The sequence below is a fragment of the Arvicanthis niloticus genome, chromosome 1 (assembly GCF_011762505.2).
Source record: "Arvicanthis niloticus isolate mArvNil1 chromosome 1, mArvNil1.pat.X, whole genome shotgun sequence".
Taxonomy (NCBI): Eukaryota; Metazoa; Chordata; class Mammalia; order Rodentia; family Muridae; genus Arvicanthis; species Arvicanthis niloticus.
In genome coordinates this window covers 82,396,794-82,414,346 of record NC_047658.1, presented here as the reverse complement: position 1 = coordinate 82,414,346, position 17,553 = coordinate 82,396,794, and the positions used below count along the sequence as shown (strand labels likewise).

General features: G+C 43.4%; 1 protein-coding gene across 3 annotated transcripts in view; it reads right to left on the bottom strand.

Annotated features, from left to right (window-relative positions):
- Insc (INSC spindle orientation adaptor protein) overlaps nucleotides 1-17,553 on the bottom strand; it is a 110,725-nt gene that overhangs the window by 51,684 nt on the left and 41,488 nt on the right. For all 3 annotated transcript variants that reach the window (XM_076941292.1, XM_034513373.2, XM_034514006.2), the window contains exons 3-5: nucleotides 7,224-7,569; nucleotides 6,276-6,328; nucleotides 4,462-4,585 (exon numbers count right to left, since the gene is read on the bottom strand). In XM_076941292.1, the coding sequence (XP_076797407.1) occupies nucleotides 4,462-4,585; nucleotides 6,276-6,328; nucleotides 7,224-7,569 (523 nt within the window). The remainder of the gene's footprint in view (nucleotides 1-4,461; nucleotides 4,586-6,275; nucleotides 6,329-7,223; nucleotides 7,570-17,553) is intronic.

The following is a 17,553-nucleotide window of genomic DNA, read 5'->3' as shown; positions in this document are numbered from 1 at the left end:
AAGCACTACAATTTTCTTGAAATTTTGTTATATTTATTTAGTCTGACTGTACATGTGTGCATATTCCTTGGCTTATATGTGTTAGTTAAAGGGTATCTGTGGGTATCTGTTCTCTTCTTCCAAGATGTGGTCCCTTGACCCACAAGTATATCTCTAATACACTTATATCACACTCCTTGGTGCCTTTATTAACTCCAATAATACCTACAGCAGTCCTAAGAAAACTCATCTTAACTGTGAGTGGCACCATTCTACAGGCTGGATTCCCAGTGTGAATAAGGAAACCGTGAGCTGAGAACTGGCATTTACCTTTCTGCATCCTCACTGCAGATGTGATATGACCTCACTGGCATCCCTGCTGCCCTGACTTGGACTCACCTGCAAACATAAAGTCATAACAAACTTCTTTCCTCAGATTGCTCCTAACAAATTTTTTGATAGCCATGAGTAATGAATACACCCCCTTGCAAAGAAACTGGATTAATCCCCCACCCCTGGTTGGATAAGCAGTAGTTGTTTTCCATTTGATTTTTCTCCCAGGAATCTATAAAATAAGATGGAAGAAATGTTTGGAAATGCCACTTCTCTGGCAAGTGCACTTGGGCTGTCTCTGCACTGCTATTTAATCTCACTGCAGCCTTGCTTCACCTGCTCTGGACAACTTGCTGGGCAAAATCTGAGAGTGGCAAAAAGAATCAGAAGGAAATGTTAGGCCAATTGTCAGGAAATTTTAGGCCAATTGTCAGGAAACATAGACATGATTCCATGGCCATGACATCATAAACTGCCTCTCAGCACCTAGAAGTAAACTGGTCTCTGACAATGGACCCACTAAGGAGCTGATTTATCCTTTGGGACTGCAGCTTCAGGAAGATAAATGATGCCCCACAGACAGCTGGATTCCCTCTGCTCCATCTGCCACCAGCCTAAACAATACCCTCCTTACCAAGTAGTTAAAATAACATCAATACAAAATTATGAAATTAGGACACTCCTTCAGCAAAAACTACTGTGTTCTTTTAAGGTAGAGTATATTTACAGTTAATAATATACAATCCAGAAAGTGTCACCAAATACCTTGTGTAATTTCATTTACCCTGACCCAACCCACTGTAACAGCAATGAAAGCTAGGGTTAGAAAGATTAAGTGACTTGGCCAAGTGTGCAAAATGACTTAGTAGCAGTCAGGATTTGAACTCTTGGTTTGAAACCATATGCCTAGTCTACTACTTCCACCCCATGATGTCCACATTCATAGAATTACCACCTGTGGAGAGAGAAGGACATTCAACCCAATTTCAATCTACTATCTCTCTCCTCCAGTTATTACTGGCCCACCTTAGCTAGGGCAGCCCCTCATATTGCTGGGAGGCCCTACTACTCTACATGCAATATCCTGGAGATTACATCCAATGACCTTAGTACACTTCTCTTGTGTACTCCAAAGCATTTTGTTAGATTTTAATGCTCACTTCTAGGTTGAGCATCTCCCTGCCTCCCTCAAATATTCTGAAAACCTTTTATCTCCACATGTACATGATGAATAATTCTCATTGTCAACTTTACTGGATTTGGAATCACCTAGGAGATACACTTCTAAGCATGCCTGTGAGAAGGTTTTCAGAAAGGGTTAACAAAGACGGAAGGTATGGGACCCTGACTGTGGGCAGTACCATTCAGCATGCTGGAATCCCAGGATGAATAAAAAGGGAGGAAGGAAGAAGTCTGCTGAGCATTAGCCATCTCTGCTCTCTACTTCCCTCTTCTCAAACATGAGGTGTACAAGCTGCATGTTCCTGCCACTGTGAACTCCTGTCACATGGACTAGTCTTCTCTCAAACTGTGAGCCAAAGTAAAACCATCTTCCCTTAAGATACTTTTTGCCAGGCATTTTGTCAATAACTAATCAGAGGTCCAAAACTGGACTTAATTATATTCCAGGAAGAGTCAGGACAATGTGGAGTAATATGTCATTATTGTTCTTGTTGTATGAATTGCTTCACTATTTATATGTGATTTTAGAGATTCACATACTCTGCCTTAATAGCCAACATAGCTCCATAGTGGTAAAGGAATGTCTCCAAAATGCATGCTGCCAAAAGCATTGCCCCAGGATCCAAGCAGAAGTAAATAGACATTTAACTTTTTAAAATGTGTTTCTACCAGTTTGAAATATACCGCTTGGCCTTCTCCACCTGTATTGTTCAAATCATCAAGAGATATGTGCCTTAGAAATACACAGACAAAACAAATCAAAATCCCTGCTGCAGGGAGACAAAGATCTTGTGAATGTAAGAGGATACATCTCTGAGCTTGCCTGTGAAAGCATTTTCAAAGAGGCTTAAGAAGGCTAGAAAGCCCACCCTGAGTCTGGGTGGTACCATCCCAAGGTAGCATGGATCCTTGGGAAGATCAGCAAAGGAGAATGAGCATCACAGAAGCTCCTGTGCAGATGAAGAGGTTTTGTTTTATTTATATCAAGACACTCCAGATATAGGTTCCTGGTATCCTAGGTTCCCCCAGCATCATAGGGAATGACATTGAGTCCTTGGTTTAATAAACATGTGTGTAAACTCAACATCAGAAAACTTGTCTACAGCTAATATGTTTCCTGAAGTCACCACTGTCTTTCAAAGGAATTTGCTAAGGTGAGATTCGTCCAATCTTCAGGGTGAGCATGGCAAGCTGGACCTGTAAGGGACTTGGAAGACACCATGGGGGAATGCTGAGAAGAAAGGGGAAAATCACCAAAAGAGGAAGTTATCAGGAAGAAAATAAATATGCAGACACATCAAGGACAGACTTTGTCATCCCTCCCTGAAAAGCAGAGCTGTGGGGATTTACCTGTAACACAAGAGTAGCTAATACAGGTCAGCTGCCAGGCCAGGCATCAGAGGTCTGGGCAGTCATACCTTCCAGTAGGACAGTAGCCAGCCAGAAGCTTAGGAATATGTCCTACTCTGAATAAATTCAGAATGAGGGACAAGCAGAATGAAGCTTGGCCTAGGCTGTCAGATACATGGTCCAAGTCTCCAGAAAGTCCTGGCCTTTCCCACAACTCTCTGACATAAAGGCAGAAGAAACCCTACCCCATGGCTCCCTGTTAGAACAAGATGCACTACCCTTGCTTAGAAATTCCTCTGATGAAATGGGACCCCAGAGTTTTAAGTCTTCTTCAGACTTCAATATTTCTGTTCATCATGCACTAGAATTTCTTGCCAACATGGACAGACTTGTTTTAATGCTTCAGTTTGTGACATGAACTCTAAAGTGAACATCCTTGCTCTTCCATGTCATTGATAACATTGGTTCACTAAGAGTGCCTATCTCAGAGCCCCTGTGCCCAAGAGCCCCAATGTCCTTATGGCCCCAAAGCACAAATGCAGCCTTGAAACCCTCCTTCCATTTGTTTCTGAGTCTAAGGATAGGAAGAGTACCCTTTGAGGACCCTCTTGTGGCCTGAGAATACTTAGGACCAGCTGCACTGGCACAGGAGTAGGAACAAGGACCAAGAGAGGACTTGCAGGAGAATCAGGCCATAAGAGCCAGACCCTATGCAAACTGGGATACACACAGGAAAGGAAGAGAAGAATCTCTGAGCTCATTGGAGAGGCCTATTTTGGAGAAAATCAGACTTTTATTATTTATGGGAGGCTTTTATTTGGTGGTGGGAAAGAATGGTAAGTATGTGACACAGTATTCCTGGACTATAAATAACATGTAAATAGCTCTTATAATGAAAACCTTATGGAGCCTGCTGTATTGAGAGGCATCAAGAATAACAAAGTCAGGAGAGGGAAATAGTGTGTATTTAACCCAGCCTGCCTACCTGCTCTTCACTTCTTGCTTTCATTCCTGGGAAAGTTTCACCTCGCAGATCATGCAGAGGGGTGGGGAGGAGCGACATTAAGGACCTCGACATTGGCTCTGTTGTGAACCAGTTTGTGGTGCATCTGTTGTCAGACTAAAGACTGCACCACACCCTCTTTCTGGAATCAAGTATGAGCCTGCCTAGAGGCAGAGGATGACCTTTTTAGTGTTCTCTATGGCCAGGTCTTCAAAAGTTGGCTCAACCCAGTCCTGGTAGCTTATCTTCTTCAAGATCAGCAGGACCCCTGTGTGCGCTGTGAATAATAGCTCAACAGAGAAGATTCAGGGAACTGAGAACAGTGCTGAAAAATACTGGAGGCTCTGGCAGCACCTTGCCCTGTGACTGGCTAAATCTCTCTCCTCTCTGAACTCCAGTTCTCACATCTGGAAACTCCAGAGTTGGGTTAGATGTTCCAGAAATTCTGACTGAATCTTGACAATCTCCACATAGATGCTGGAAAGGACAGTGGTGGTCTGAAGAGGGTTCCTCTCAAAGCCACTTTGCATTTTCTCCCAGTCTGGCTGAATCACTCAGTGCCCCTCCCTCCATGCTGATCTCACAGTGTCCTCTGTCTCCCAATCCACACTGACCTGCACTTCCCGTGTGAGGGCAAGTTCCAGTAGCTGGCCAAAGTGCTGGCCCAGCATGCTCAGGGTCTCACTCACACAGGCCTTCATTGACTTCAGAACATGCTCATTTTCCACCTGGAGGCACCTGGGAGAAAGAACCAGGGAGTGAGTCACCAGAAGGAGTAGTACTTGGTTGAACCACAGCTGTGGCTAGGGCAAACCTAACTTGCTCAAAGAATGGTGTGTGGGAAGAACAGACTAGAGGGAAGACACTGATCCCAAGAGAATCAGGGATGGAATCTGCCAACCCGATTGTCCCCTGGCCTATTGGTATATAGAGAAGTGCTGGCTCATCACATTTCCCTGTTGGCGGAAAGTGCTATCACGAGGGAGTGGCAAAGTCAGTGGGTTCTCCCTGGGATAGCGGGCTATCATTAAGGTTAAGTAGTCTGGTCTCGGTGGTGCCTGGGTGGAGGGGCAGTTACCTTTGGAGAAGGTAGTGCTCCCTCTATAGAGCTTGTAAGAATTGCTGCCTATGCACAAACAAGACTCAAGCAATGGCAATACCAATGGACACATTAACATGGAAAAGGTCAAGTTTGAGGATCCCACCTCAGGCAAAGACTCACAGGCAATGAATGACTATGGGAGAAGAATTAGCCTTGTTTCTTATAAGTTGTTCAATCTAAAGTGCTCAGCCATGAAACTACGTACACATACCACCAAAATAGAAAAATAGACTCAGAAAGTTGTGTGTGTGCATGCATGCACACACACATCATATGCAGACACATATACACAGGAATGTATGTATATAATAATAAAATAATCAAAATAAAAAAGACTTAGTTGATAGTGGGGGCATGAGAGGACATTGAGGGAGAAAAATAATATGGCTCTATTTTAGTTTGAAACTTATTTTTAACAAGGAAAAAAATTGCTGCCACAATATGGGGGGGGGGGGGGCGGGAAGCTGCTTCCAAAGTTTTTCTTTCCAGACAAGAAAAGCAGAGGGGATTAGTTGAGGTCCACCCCATGACCTGAGAATACTCTACCCAGAAAGGAAAGAGATTCTCCGGCTTCCCACAGATGTCAGATTCCAGGCTTGAGGCATGATGGGTAAAGGAGCATGTCAACACACACTCTGGATATATGTCAATATGAGGTTGAGTGTGTATGTGTGCGTCTGAACGTGAACTCGGGTATGTTTATGCTGTGAGAGAGTGGGGAGGGGCTGTGGGTGGTTGTCTGAGTGTGTGTTTATGTGGCTGTGTGAGAGAGAGAGTGGGTGTCTATGAACAGCTCTGTCTCTGTGCATATGTGTGGATGTGTGAGTTCAACTTTCATGTTACCTGGCTCTTGCCTTCAGATTGTAGCCCAAAGAAGTTCTTCAAACCTGAAGGAAACCTTTCCCCATTATTTCATTACCTCAAACAACTTTGCACTAACACCCAAGGCTCTCTTCTACCTTTCCCTAGCCTCTGATCATGGGACAAGAACCTCATGGGAATCTTTCACTACTTCATTTTACTTTTTGGTTTTATTATGTAGCCCTTGCTGGCCTGAAACTCATTATGCAAACTATGCTGGACTTGTAGCGATCCTCCTGCCTCTGCCTTCTACGAGCTGCAATTACAGACGTGCATCACTATACTGACTTCAAGATAAACTTTTAAGAATAAACTTTTTCAAGATAAACTTTTTCTGAGAATGCCCAGATAAAGAAACTCCAGCCTACCACCACCTAGTGCAACCACTGACATCCAGAGGAGAGACTAGTCCCTTCAAGAGCCAGAAGGCCGGCTGGTCAAGCAGAGAGCACAGGGCGTACTCACCTCTCCGTGACTACAGAGAGCTCAGAGCATTTCTCCATGAGCAGCTTCTCCGCCTGTAGTTAACAGAAAAGATCAGTGTGATTCCACTGAGGACCAGCTGCTGCACTGGACACTCTGGGGCATAAAGGTGGAGGGGGAAACAGGCAGAGAAATGAGAACACACTGTGACCTGGGACATAGATAGCCAAGGAGGTCAGGGCCAGCTGCTTTGAGAGACTAAGGAAGGCTGGTGTGCAATTAGTTATACTGTGGGATCTGGGAAGCCTCCTGGAGGAAGAGCTGTTTAAGCCGAGTTTAAAGAAATGAATGCCTGCACAATGAAGGAAGGAAACGTTTGAGGTGAAAGATACAAGAAAGAGAGAGAAAAATGATGATGAGGAGGGTAAATGGTCAGTACACTTTTGACTTTGGGAAGATTCTAATGTGTTTTGGAATCAGAAAATCTGGATCTGAACCTTCCTCACATCATCCCCTGCTTAGCTTCGGGCAAATGGCTCAGCTTCAAGCGGCTATCTTCTCAACCATGATACGAATCTGTTCAGTCAACTGCTTGACATGTTTTACATGTTATAACCCAGTCATCCTCCTAGAAAACATGCTGCTATACCTATAAGCACTAAGACATAGAGGAGTCAAGTAACTTGCCAAAGTCACATAGTGTGGACTGACAATTGAAGCCAATCAGTCTGTACTCAGGTTTTCTTTTTAATATACTTACCCACTGTCAACCTGCTCACAATGGGTACACAGGTTAAATGAGATATTTATAAAAAATAGAAAACACCTGCCACAATGCCTTGCATAAATTATTTATTCATTTCATGTCCTCACTATCCTTCTCTACTTTGTTAGACAAGAGAGGCTACTGGCCAGGAAAGGTTCAGACCCCAGAACTCAGGAAGGCATTCCCAGCCCAGCACCTACTAGCTCTATCCCAACATGGCTGACCTGGCCCATTTCCTGTGAGGTTGTCCTGCTGATGGAGCTGTACTCGCTGACCATGGAGCGTGCATGGCACGTCAGACGCACACTCATGCTGTGCACACGTGCCCAGCGGTTCTGGGCCAGCTTCTGTCCGATCCTTCGAAGTTCTGTGCTGATGACCCAGCCCCGCTTCAGGAGCAGCTGTAGAGGATCTCCTGGACCAGGACCACCTGCTAGGATAAGGTCACTTTGCATGTCTTCCTCCAGGCTGATGGGCTTTGCCTGCAGGACACACATGCACTCGCACTCAGTCATGAGCTTCAGGTCCTCCATCCATCGCTGAACCGAGTCCACCTGCATGAAGTGTAGCCTGCAACCATAGAACAGTGGCAGAGTGACTGCCAACACCCCACGCTTCCCAGACAGCTCCCTTCCCAGGCCATCAGTGTTCACAGAGCATCTAGTTTAAGTTCAGCATTGTATTTCCAATCCTCTTCATTATTTCTCATGGTCACTATCCAATACCTAATAAGATGGAGGTGCAATCCTTTGAGGGCAGGTGACCAGGCCAATGAATGACAGGCCATGAATCCTGACAGAAAGGTACCAACTAAAAGAGGCATAAAGTAAGCTGTGTAACCTACATGGGCATATTGAGTGCACTTTCTTAAAGTAATGCCTTCCCCAAAGTTGGTAGCAATGAAAACATTTTCCCAAAGAAGCAGAAAAGGCAATATACAGAGTACAAACACAAAAGAAGACAATGATACACAAATGATACTCTAGAGAAAATGTTCAAAGGAAAGGTAGAAATCCTAAGGGTTCTTTAGGGATGATGGCATCAAAGTCTTTCCCTTCTGTCTTTCAACTTTCCTCTCATTTCCAGTTTGTCTATAGTGCAAATGTCTATAAGCAAATGTCAGCTTATGATGAACCAGATTAGCTCCATTTACTCAGTAGCTTCAGACATTAATGAGATACTGAACACATCATGAGTTCAACATATTTAGTACTGTGTATGTGTCAGTACTGTGGGGAAGCCAACGCTGGGTTTCCACTCACAAGGAGCTTCTGGGCATCTTAAAGGAAGAAGATGTGTGGGGAATGAGAAGATACAGGAGCCCTCACCATCATCTTCCAGCATGACAGGACAGTTGATTGCAACCTTCATCAGCCAAGTATGAACTAAGAATAAGCTGGGCACCGGAATTCATTGCTCACTGCTTCTAGTGTGAATGCAAATATGACTGTCCACTTCATGCCACTGCTACAGTGCCTACCCAGTGAACTGAATCCTCTCCAATCATAAGCCAAGATAAATTCTTCCTTACGTTACTTTTCTCAGGTATTTGGTCACAGCAATTATTTGGATGTACTTAATACACCTCCCAGGCAGAAAGACAAAGCTTTGACACCAAGATGTATTAATCCGATCCCCTCCCTGTGCTTCCAAACTAAACAGAGTCATAGCAACTGGAGCTGTTGCCCACACACGATGCTGACGATGGAACTTCGGCTGTTGAGGAGAAACTCCAGGATCACTAGGGTCCAAGTGTCATTTCTGATGCCTGTTAGCTACAGAACTCTGTCTGAAACACATGAGAATCTCTAAGCAGATTTTAATCAGCACCCTCCCAAAGAGTGAAGGTCTTCTGGGGATTGAGAGCAAGATGAGGCTGACCTTTCAGACAAAGATAAGAAAAGACACTCTCAGAGGAGTCGGCTGTACTGTTGTTTGGACGCATAGAGGCAAAAGAGGTATGTTTGAGATAAGCCAGTCAAAGGGACAGTGAGTCAGTCCCTCAGATTAAATTTGTGCATTTAGAAGAGCAAGAACAGTGAGGAGACAGAAAGAACAGAAACCACATCTTGAGGGTAGGATCCAATCATACTGAAAGCCCTAGCACACTGAAGGATGACGGGACATCACAGAGGGCTGGAGACTGGAAGAGACTAAAGCTAGGTAAATCACAGCATTAATAACCATGTGCCAGGGCCAGCTTTCAGTATACTCCTTGAGAATGAATATGAAAAAGAACACTGAATTTTCTGAGTGGAGACACACTTATCCCTGGCTGGCCAGGATGTGTTAGCCAGCTCTCTGTGACTGCAACAAAGCACTCGAGGTGATTTATAAAGCAGGCAAGAACTGGTTCTGTTCATAGTTTCAGAGTCTATGGTTACCTAGTTCCATTGCTTTGGGGACCATGGTTAAGATACAAATGCTTCTTTCAATGCCCATGCCCCGAGCAATCTCACCGGCTTTCCCTAAGGCCCTGCCTCTCATTCCTCTTCTCAACAGTACTGGCTGGAAACAAAGTGTTTAACAAAGGAACTTTTGGAGAACACCTAGGAGCCAAATCATAACACATATCAGGACCTCCAGTACAGCCTCCAAGGGGAAGCCCAGAAGGAGAGAAGGAGACTAGAGCCACAAATGCCCCAAGCCTAGACCATAATGGAAAGCCTGTAGACCCAATGCTCGCTCAAGCATTGGTCAAACTCCTTACCTCTGACCCACACAGGAGGCACACTCAGTCTTTGCTCTTTAAAATCTATGATAAGGATGAGAAAGACAGTGCGAATTTAGAAGCTGTGTAAATTACAGTCTCAATCAGTTCCTCATTCTCCTGGCAAACGTAGATTGACAAAACTATTGATTTATCTGGGATATGTGTTTGTGCCTGTATGTCTGTGGTCATGAATTCATCTAGGTGTCTATATTACTAGATGTCCTCCTGTGTGGCTGTGTATGGGTTTATCTCCCAACCTTCACAAGTGCTGAGATATGTGTGTGTGTGTGTGTGTGTGTGTGTGTGTGTGTTTACCAGTCTCGTGTCACATAAACTTGATTAAAAATAAAGGAGGTGGGGCTTGAGCGTGGGCTCAATGACTCAGTTCCTAAGAAAAGACTAAAAAAAGAAAGAGACAAGTAACTCTGTGGTGAAGACTGACAGACATTATATGGCCTGATGAGCAAGGTCAGCATCACGAATGTTGGATCTTGTTGATCATGTTTACAGCATGCATCCATCCAGTATGTTAAGAGGGGGCACGTCAGAGCTGTGGTATTTTTTTCTTCAAAATATATGACCTCAATCTCATGGTGAAAAAGCATCAGACAAATCCTAATTATTGCTTTGTGCTGCCTAGTTTTATGTCAACTTGACACAGCTAAAGTGCTTTTAGAATAGGAACACTCAGTTAAGAAAACACTCCCATCAGATTGGAATTCGGGGAACCTATGGTGCTTTTTCTTGATTGCTGATGTGGAAGAGAGCTCAGCCAATTCTGGGTAGGTGGTGGTCCAGCAGGTGAAAAAGAGAAAAACAAATATCTAAATAACCCATGAGGAACAAGCCAGTAAGCAGCCCTCCTCTATGACCCATGCTTCAGCTCCTGCATTCTGGTTCCTGTCTCAAGTTTCTGCTGACTCCCTTTGATGACATGATATGAAAGTGTGAGCTGAAAGAATCCCTTTTCTCCCCAGGTTGCTTTTGGTGGTGGTGGTTTGTCACAGCAACAGAGACCCTAGCTAAGATGGGAATCACACTACAACACAATATGGCTCTGCTCCTTTAAGGAACTGTTGAACTGTCAGTCATCGAAACAAGAAAAATGGGAGGAACTGTCATAAACCAGAGGAGACCTAGGAGATATACAGAAGATGGTGTTCTGGGAGGGATTCCTGAAACAGAACAACAGCATGTGTGGGCAAACTGAGGAACTCTAGATATCATCTGAAGTTCAGTTAAATAGTTAAATAGCAATGGATCTATGACCGTTCCTTAGTGTGACAAATAAAACTTATAAATGATCAGGGAACTTAGGCACGGAGCCAGGAGAAACACATCCTACTGTCTCTGCAACTTTCTATACAGCTAGAGCTGTCTCCATATGGGCAATGGTTGTTTTTAAAACAATGACGTTTCTCCCTATGCTTTTTCCTTAATCAAAAGCCTGAGCTGAACTGGTTGTCCCACCATATGTAATGAGTCCCTCGGGAGGAAGGCTGGTGGGACCTGGCTAATGAGGCAGGAGTTGGGGCTTCTTCAGAAAACCTTGGAGTGGAAGGAAAGAGGAACACTGCTTGGTCTGTGGGGCAAATCTACTGACTGTGTTGTCTAGTGGGGGCCTCCTGATTTGTCCTTAAAACTTACTGCAGCTGAATCTCAGGTGGCTTCTTAGACCTGTATCTTCTGCTCCCTCTGAAGCCATGCCTTAAGACCCCTCTGATTAGGTCCCAATGCCCTGTCTCTTTCCTCAATCATAAAAGATAAACAGCATTAGTGTTATGGTTTTCTCAGCCCAAGGAGTGGCACTATTAGAAGGTGTGGCCTTGGAGTAGGTGTGTCACTGTGGGTGTGGGCTTTAAGACCATCAGCCTAGCTGCCTGGAAGCCAGTATTCTGCTAGTACCCTTCAGATGAAGACGGAGAATGCTCAGGTCCTCTTGTACCATGCCTGCCTGGCTGCTGCTGTTCCAGTCTTGATGATAATGGACTGAACCTCTGAACCTGTAAAAAGCCTCAATCAAATGTTGTTCTTATAAGAGTTGCCTTGGTCATAGTGTCTATTCACAGCAATAAAACCCTAACTAAGACAGTTAGCCAGAGTTTCCTGGGTTGGTAGCCTATTGTCATCCATCTCAAGTTAAGAAGGCTTGCACAGTGAATGAGTGGCATGTAAGGATAGACAGAGCCTGCACAGACAGCTTTGAGGTCATTTTCCTTTTCCTGATATCGTTATTGAAATTTAACACATGTACATAAAAGTACAAGATTGAGCTGGATACATTTTCATATGGTCAATGTACACACATAGCCACATTTTTTTAAAAGGGAAGAAACAATCTGTTATGTTATAATGTTAGCACTCAGGAATCAGAGACTGGAGGATTGCTTCAAGTTCAAGGACATCCCAGACTATATTGTGAGTTCCAGACCAACTTGGGTGACAGAGTTGGACCCTGTCTCAAAGAATAAAGAGGGAAGGGGTGGTGTTACCAGCCCCAGGGCTCCCTGATACCGTTTCTACATCATTATTCCACTAGGATCTCCAGGATTCTGATTCTTTTCCAAATAAGCAAGTTTTTTTCATAAGCTTTTTGAGCCTTAGCATCATCATATTTAAAATAAAACAAATAGATCCTCTTACTTAGAGCTCATGAAAGGTGTGAGCTAAGCAGTGAGTGTGAGGGTCAGACAGGCTGCATGACAGTTTGCTGCTCCTCACCGTTATCAGGACAATAACTAGAAATGCGCTAATGACGGGCACTTACTGAACACAATACACACGCTGAGCCCAGCCCAGCGACAAGAGTTTATGTGAATTCTTGTTTTTGCTCCCCAGAACAATAGTCTTGATTAGGCATCATTTGGCCCGAGATGAGAAAAGTGAGATGCAAAACTAAACTCTAAGAAAAAAAAAAAAAAAAAAAGGCACAGCCCCAAGATCAAACCTTGATCCCTCTGGCTCAGGAGCCTACCCTTGGCCTTTATGTTCATACATAGTAGGCATCAAAAACTATGTAAGTGAGCAAAGACCACCTGGCATGAAGGTATGAAGAATAGCCTTACAGTGAGAGCTGGAAATAAGTTCTGTTCTCGCAAGGATAGAGTAGAAATATTTTTTTTGCCCTGTGGTAAAAATTTAAGACTTGGGCAAAGTAGCTAACCAACATCCCCCCCCCCCCCCAAAAAAAAGACATGGTAATAATGATTTCATTTTTAAATAGAAATAGTTGGAGCAGATGTTAAGAGGAATGGAGAAAGCTTCTGTGTATGACATTTTACAAATGTCCCTGTCCCTGCTCTGCATGGTAGGACTAGGCCTTTAGCAACTGCTGCCCCATTCTCTGAGTGGTGATTCTCTAAGGAGTACCGCCTAAAGCTCCCGGGGGCAAGTGCCTGTCCCCACATGACATCAATAATATACAAAACATTCTCTACAGCTGGAAACAAAGCTTAGAATAGTGAGAGCTATCTCCCAAGCAAGCCCTGGCCAGCCTACTTCAGTGACCCTCTGATGCTGCCGCCTGCCAGCCTGTGCTGTGGTGCACATGCAGCTGACTTCTTGTCCTGCCATCATGACGGGTCATGGCATTTCTTCAAGAGTCTCAGGAGCTCCCACAGTTTACCTCATGTGTCCTTGCACATGAGGTAAATCACAGAAGAAGCTGACTCAGATCTGTCTCCCACTAACCCTTAAACTAACTGGCCTCTAGTGGCCTCTAATGTCATACCCAAGCATGTCCCCTCCTCTTGGCTGCCTTCCTTTCTGGCTCAAGGCATCCTCTTAGTACCCCAGTGGACAGTTCTGTTAGCAATTCCTTCTACCTTTTAGGTACTGGCTCCAGGCGTGGCTTGGGTCTTTTGAGTATCACTGTGGCTTCTGGTGGGCACCACTGTTTACTGGATTACCTGGCTTCAGATCCCAGCTCTGACATCTGCTGAATTGTCTGGGTAAATTATATGGCTTCTCTGTGCTCTAGAGTCTTTGTTGGCAAGTAGGGAAAGGTCATAGTGCCTCATTCCCAGACTCTTGGCCATCATTAAATAAAGTGATTGTTATATTCATATATTTAAATATAATGTGAATATATTTATATTGATATGTTTATTTTATAAAATATATAATCCTGGGAAGACATAATATTTTATGTGTAGTTATTGCTAGAGAAATTTTAATAAATCAGCGTATGCATCACCATTAGATACTTAGAAGTGAACAAAACAAGAAACAGTCTAGAAACATGGTGTGACATAGTTTTTTCCATCTCTCCAAATTCCCACATAAAAACTCCATGGAGCAACTATGAAACAGAAATTTTCAAAGATAAGAAGTACTAAAAGCTGAGGTGAACTTGCTTTCCCACCAACAACACCTGATGGCCTCTTGTGAGAAGATTAGGGAAGCAGCAGATGGTAACTGATGAATGCAGATAGAGAGACCACATAGTAGTGTCGTGGTATTTACTAGAAAACGTGATACAACTGTTTGAGAACAGCAGCTGCAAGGACAAAGATGTGTTCAGCTCTTCACTATCTGGGGATCAGATGAATAGTATGACTCCTCAACACTGGCCTGCCAGGAAGCTCTTCTATCAAAACAGGGGAAGTGTGAGGGACACCAGAGGCAGAGGAAGGAGGAAATAGAGCTAGAAATACTGAATGGCCAAAGCAGGAAGTCAGAAGTGTGACTTCCCACCTGCTCCTGAAAGCTCCTGATGCCTAACTTCTCATAACACCAAGCAACACCAAGCACTTAAATCTCATGCTACCTACAGCTACTGTTAAAAACAAACAAACAAACAAACAAAAAAACAACAGCAAAAAAAACCCATACTATCCCTACAATGAGAAAATGAGAGAAAAGCATACTCACAAGAACTTACTATCTGATTAAAGACTTAATTTTTTAAGAAAATTAGGCAAGACTTGAAGGAGAAGCATAAATTCTCAGAATGAAGATGACCTAATTCAGGGAAGAGTTAAAAATGAAATAAGCAAATTCATTTCAGATAGTGAAGAAACAATGGTAACACTAAACAATAATAAGTATGCAATAACACTTTTTAAAAATCAGATAGAAAAGGGGAAACCTTTAAAAAAACAAGAAAGTTATTAAAAGAATTTAAGGGATAATGACAAATATTAAAGGTAGGTAATGGGAAATAAGCACACAGGAGAGACATTCCAGAAGATAAAAGGCAAAGTGAGAAACCATAAACACTGAGAGAGCTGCACACCAGGGAAACTTTCCAAGGAGGAAAAAGACCTAAAGAGACATGTTAAAAGAGCAAACTGCATGCATGGAAACAAAGACATCCATCCTAGACTTAGTCTATTAAGAATACTGAACAGGAAACAAGCCAGATGTGGTACACTGCATTCCTGCCCTCTCTGCTTTTAACATGTGGAGGGAGAAAAATTAGATATTTGTGGTCATCATGACCTATGTACAAGGCCAGATGAGACTACATAAGACTATCTAAAATGATGTAAATAATAAAGATTAACAAAGCTAATCGAGAAAAAGGGAAGAAAGGGGGAGATGTGTGAAGGGGCCCCTTGTACATCTAAGGAAAGTACAAGTTATTGGTTAAGAATGGAACTGTATGCAAACATTAGATATTTTTGGACCAACGTCTTATTATAAAGTAGTCATAATGAAATACTCAAGAAAATGAGGTGATAATCAAAGATTTTATATTCAGCCATAAATACTCAAATAGAGAAGACGGAATCCTGGGCTCCTGTAGGAAAAATTCTTGGAGAATAAATAACCCTTCAAGAGTGGTTAAGAAAGAGGGCCAGAGAAATGGCTCTGCAGTTAAGAGCATTGGCTTCTCTTCCAGAGGACCCAGGATCCATTCCCTGGCTGCACACAGCAGCTCACAACCACCTGTAACTCCAGTTCCAGGAACCTGATGCCCTCCTTTTGAACTCCACGGACACCATGCATGTATGTGGTGCACATACATGCAGGCAGGCAAACACTCATACATATAAAATAAATAAATCTCTTTTTAAATGGTTAAGGAAGGGCTTAGGTGTCCTCCTGTTGCAGGGTGCTTGCCTATCACACCCAAGGCCTTGCATTCCAGCCTCAGCAGTGAAGCAGACTATTAGGAAGATAAAATTGTGAAGACATTGACACTGGTTAATAAAGGCGATGAATGAGAACAGAGTCAAAGACTACACCCTGATCTGTGACTGCAGCAGTAGAACAGATGTAGAAAGGAACTTGGAAGCCAGTGCTGAACTCTGATGGAGGCAGACACCTAACAGACCTTCATTTCTGCTTCTCAAGATGTTCAGTTTCTCACTGCCCTCCATGGAACTTCGTTCCACACATGCAGATGTGTGTCCCATGTGTCCTCACAGAGTCCATCTGGACATTCGCTCTTCTACTGAACCACCATTTACTAAGTGCCTGTGATGCGCCAGGAAGTGGGATAAGACAGCAAACAAAACAACCTACACTAATCCCCTTACAGAGAAGGCAAGCAATAGGCGGGAAAGGAAGTGATAAAAACAGAATAAATAAGAACTGTGTGGTGTTCTGGGAACTGATCATTTCTGCTGAAAAGGCAAGGTAGAATCGGGGATATCAAGAATGCTTCTGTGAGGCACAAGACCATTGCCTTTGTAAATGAATGGTCATGGTACAGCTTCTTGAGACTGTAAGTCATGCGCAAAGTCTCTCAGGAGGCAAGAAGATCAGCCATGATAAAATATGGGAACTGTGTTCACCACAGTACAGGGCACAGGCAAAGGCCATTGGAGGGAACTAATAGGGAGACAGGGTAGCTATGGTGGAGTATATGGGAGAAAAAGTAAACGGTGAACTCAAGAAAGGGTTTGCCAGCACATCAGTGGCTTTTGAGGTTATATAAACACTTTGAGGTTTGTTCTGTGTAATAGAATGTTTCTTGGATTCTCCTAGGACTATCATCACAAGTATCATTTGGGACCACCCAGCCCATATACCTCTCTATAACCCAAATGATCCAGGTTCTAATACATTTATTCATTTTCTCTCTGTCTCTCTCTGTCTCTGTCTCTCCCTCTTTTCCTCTCTCCTCCCCCTCCCTCTGTCCCTCCTTTCTCAACAAAACAACTCCTAGATTAATTTAGAATGGCCTGACCTCTATGATGCAAAACTATACGCTGTTTACTAGACAGCCAACTTAAGCATAATAATTTATGCAATGAGTTATAAATAATTGACAGTGTGGTCAGGACTTTAATTTCCAATCCTTCTGCTTCAGGCACTGGTGACGCCCAAGCTAAGTGTTGCTTAAGTTTTCCACTATGTTGGTCACTCTGTCTCTGCTCTTCCTGCCAGTCCCATGCTGTGTGGCACCAGCATGAGTCTTTCCAGGCACTGGGCAGACAAGTCTCGAATTCTGCATCCCTATTCATACCTAGTGAACAGGTGAGTTGAAGGCCTTCACCTCTCTGCAGTGCTAAATAGCTCAGACAGTGAGATTCCCCACTCACCAGAAGAGCATCTGTGCACTACTAAAAATATTAGTGAGCTTTCTTCACCTCAGAAGACTGCACAAATCTTTATTCACCCATTATGTGGCAAATGCCCCCTCTGCTCTTCTCTCTCCTGTTTTCATACTATCTTCCCCAAGCTAAGTCTTTACCCCCAAAATTAACCAGATATTACCAAGTTTATTAATTCTGTCCACTTAATATTTGTTTTCTATACTCCATGACATTTTCTTTTCATTAAACTGCTTGTCATAATATGGTAAAAGACTGGATTCTACATTCTGGATAATTCCAGGAATCCTAACAAAGGGAAGTGGTACCCACCAGCAACCCTGAGGGCAAAGGTCT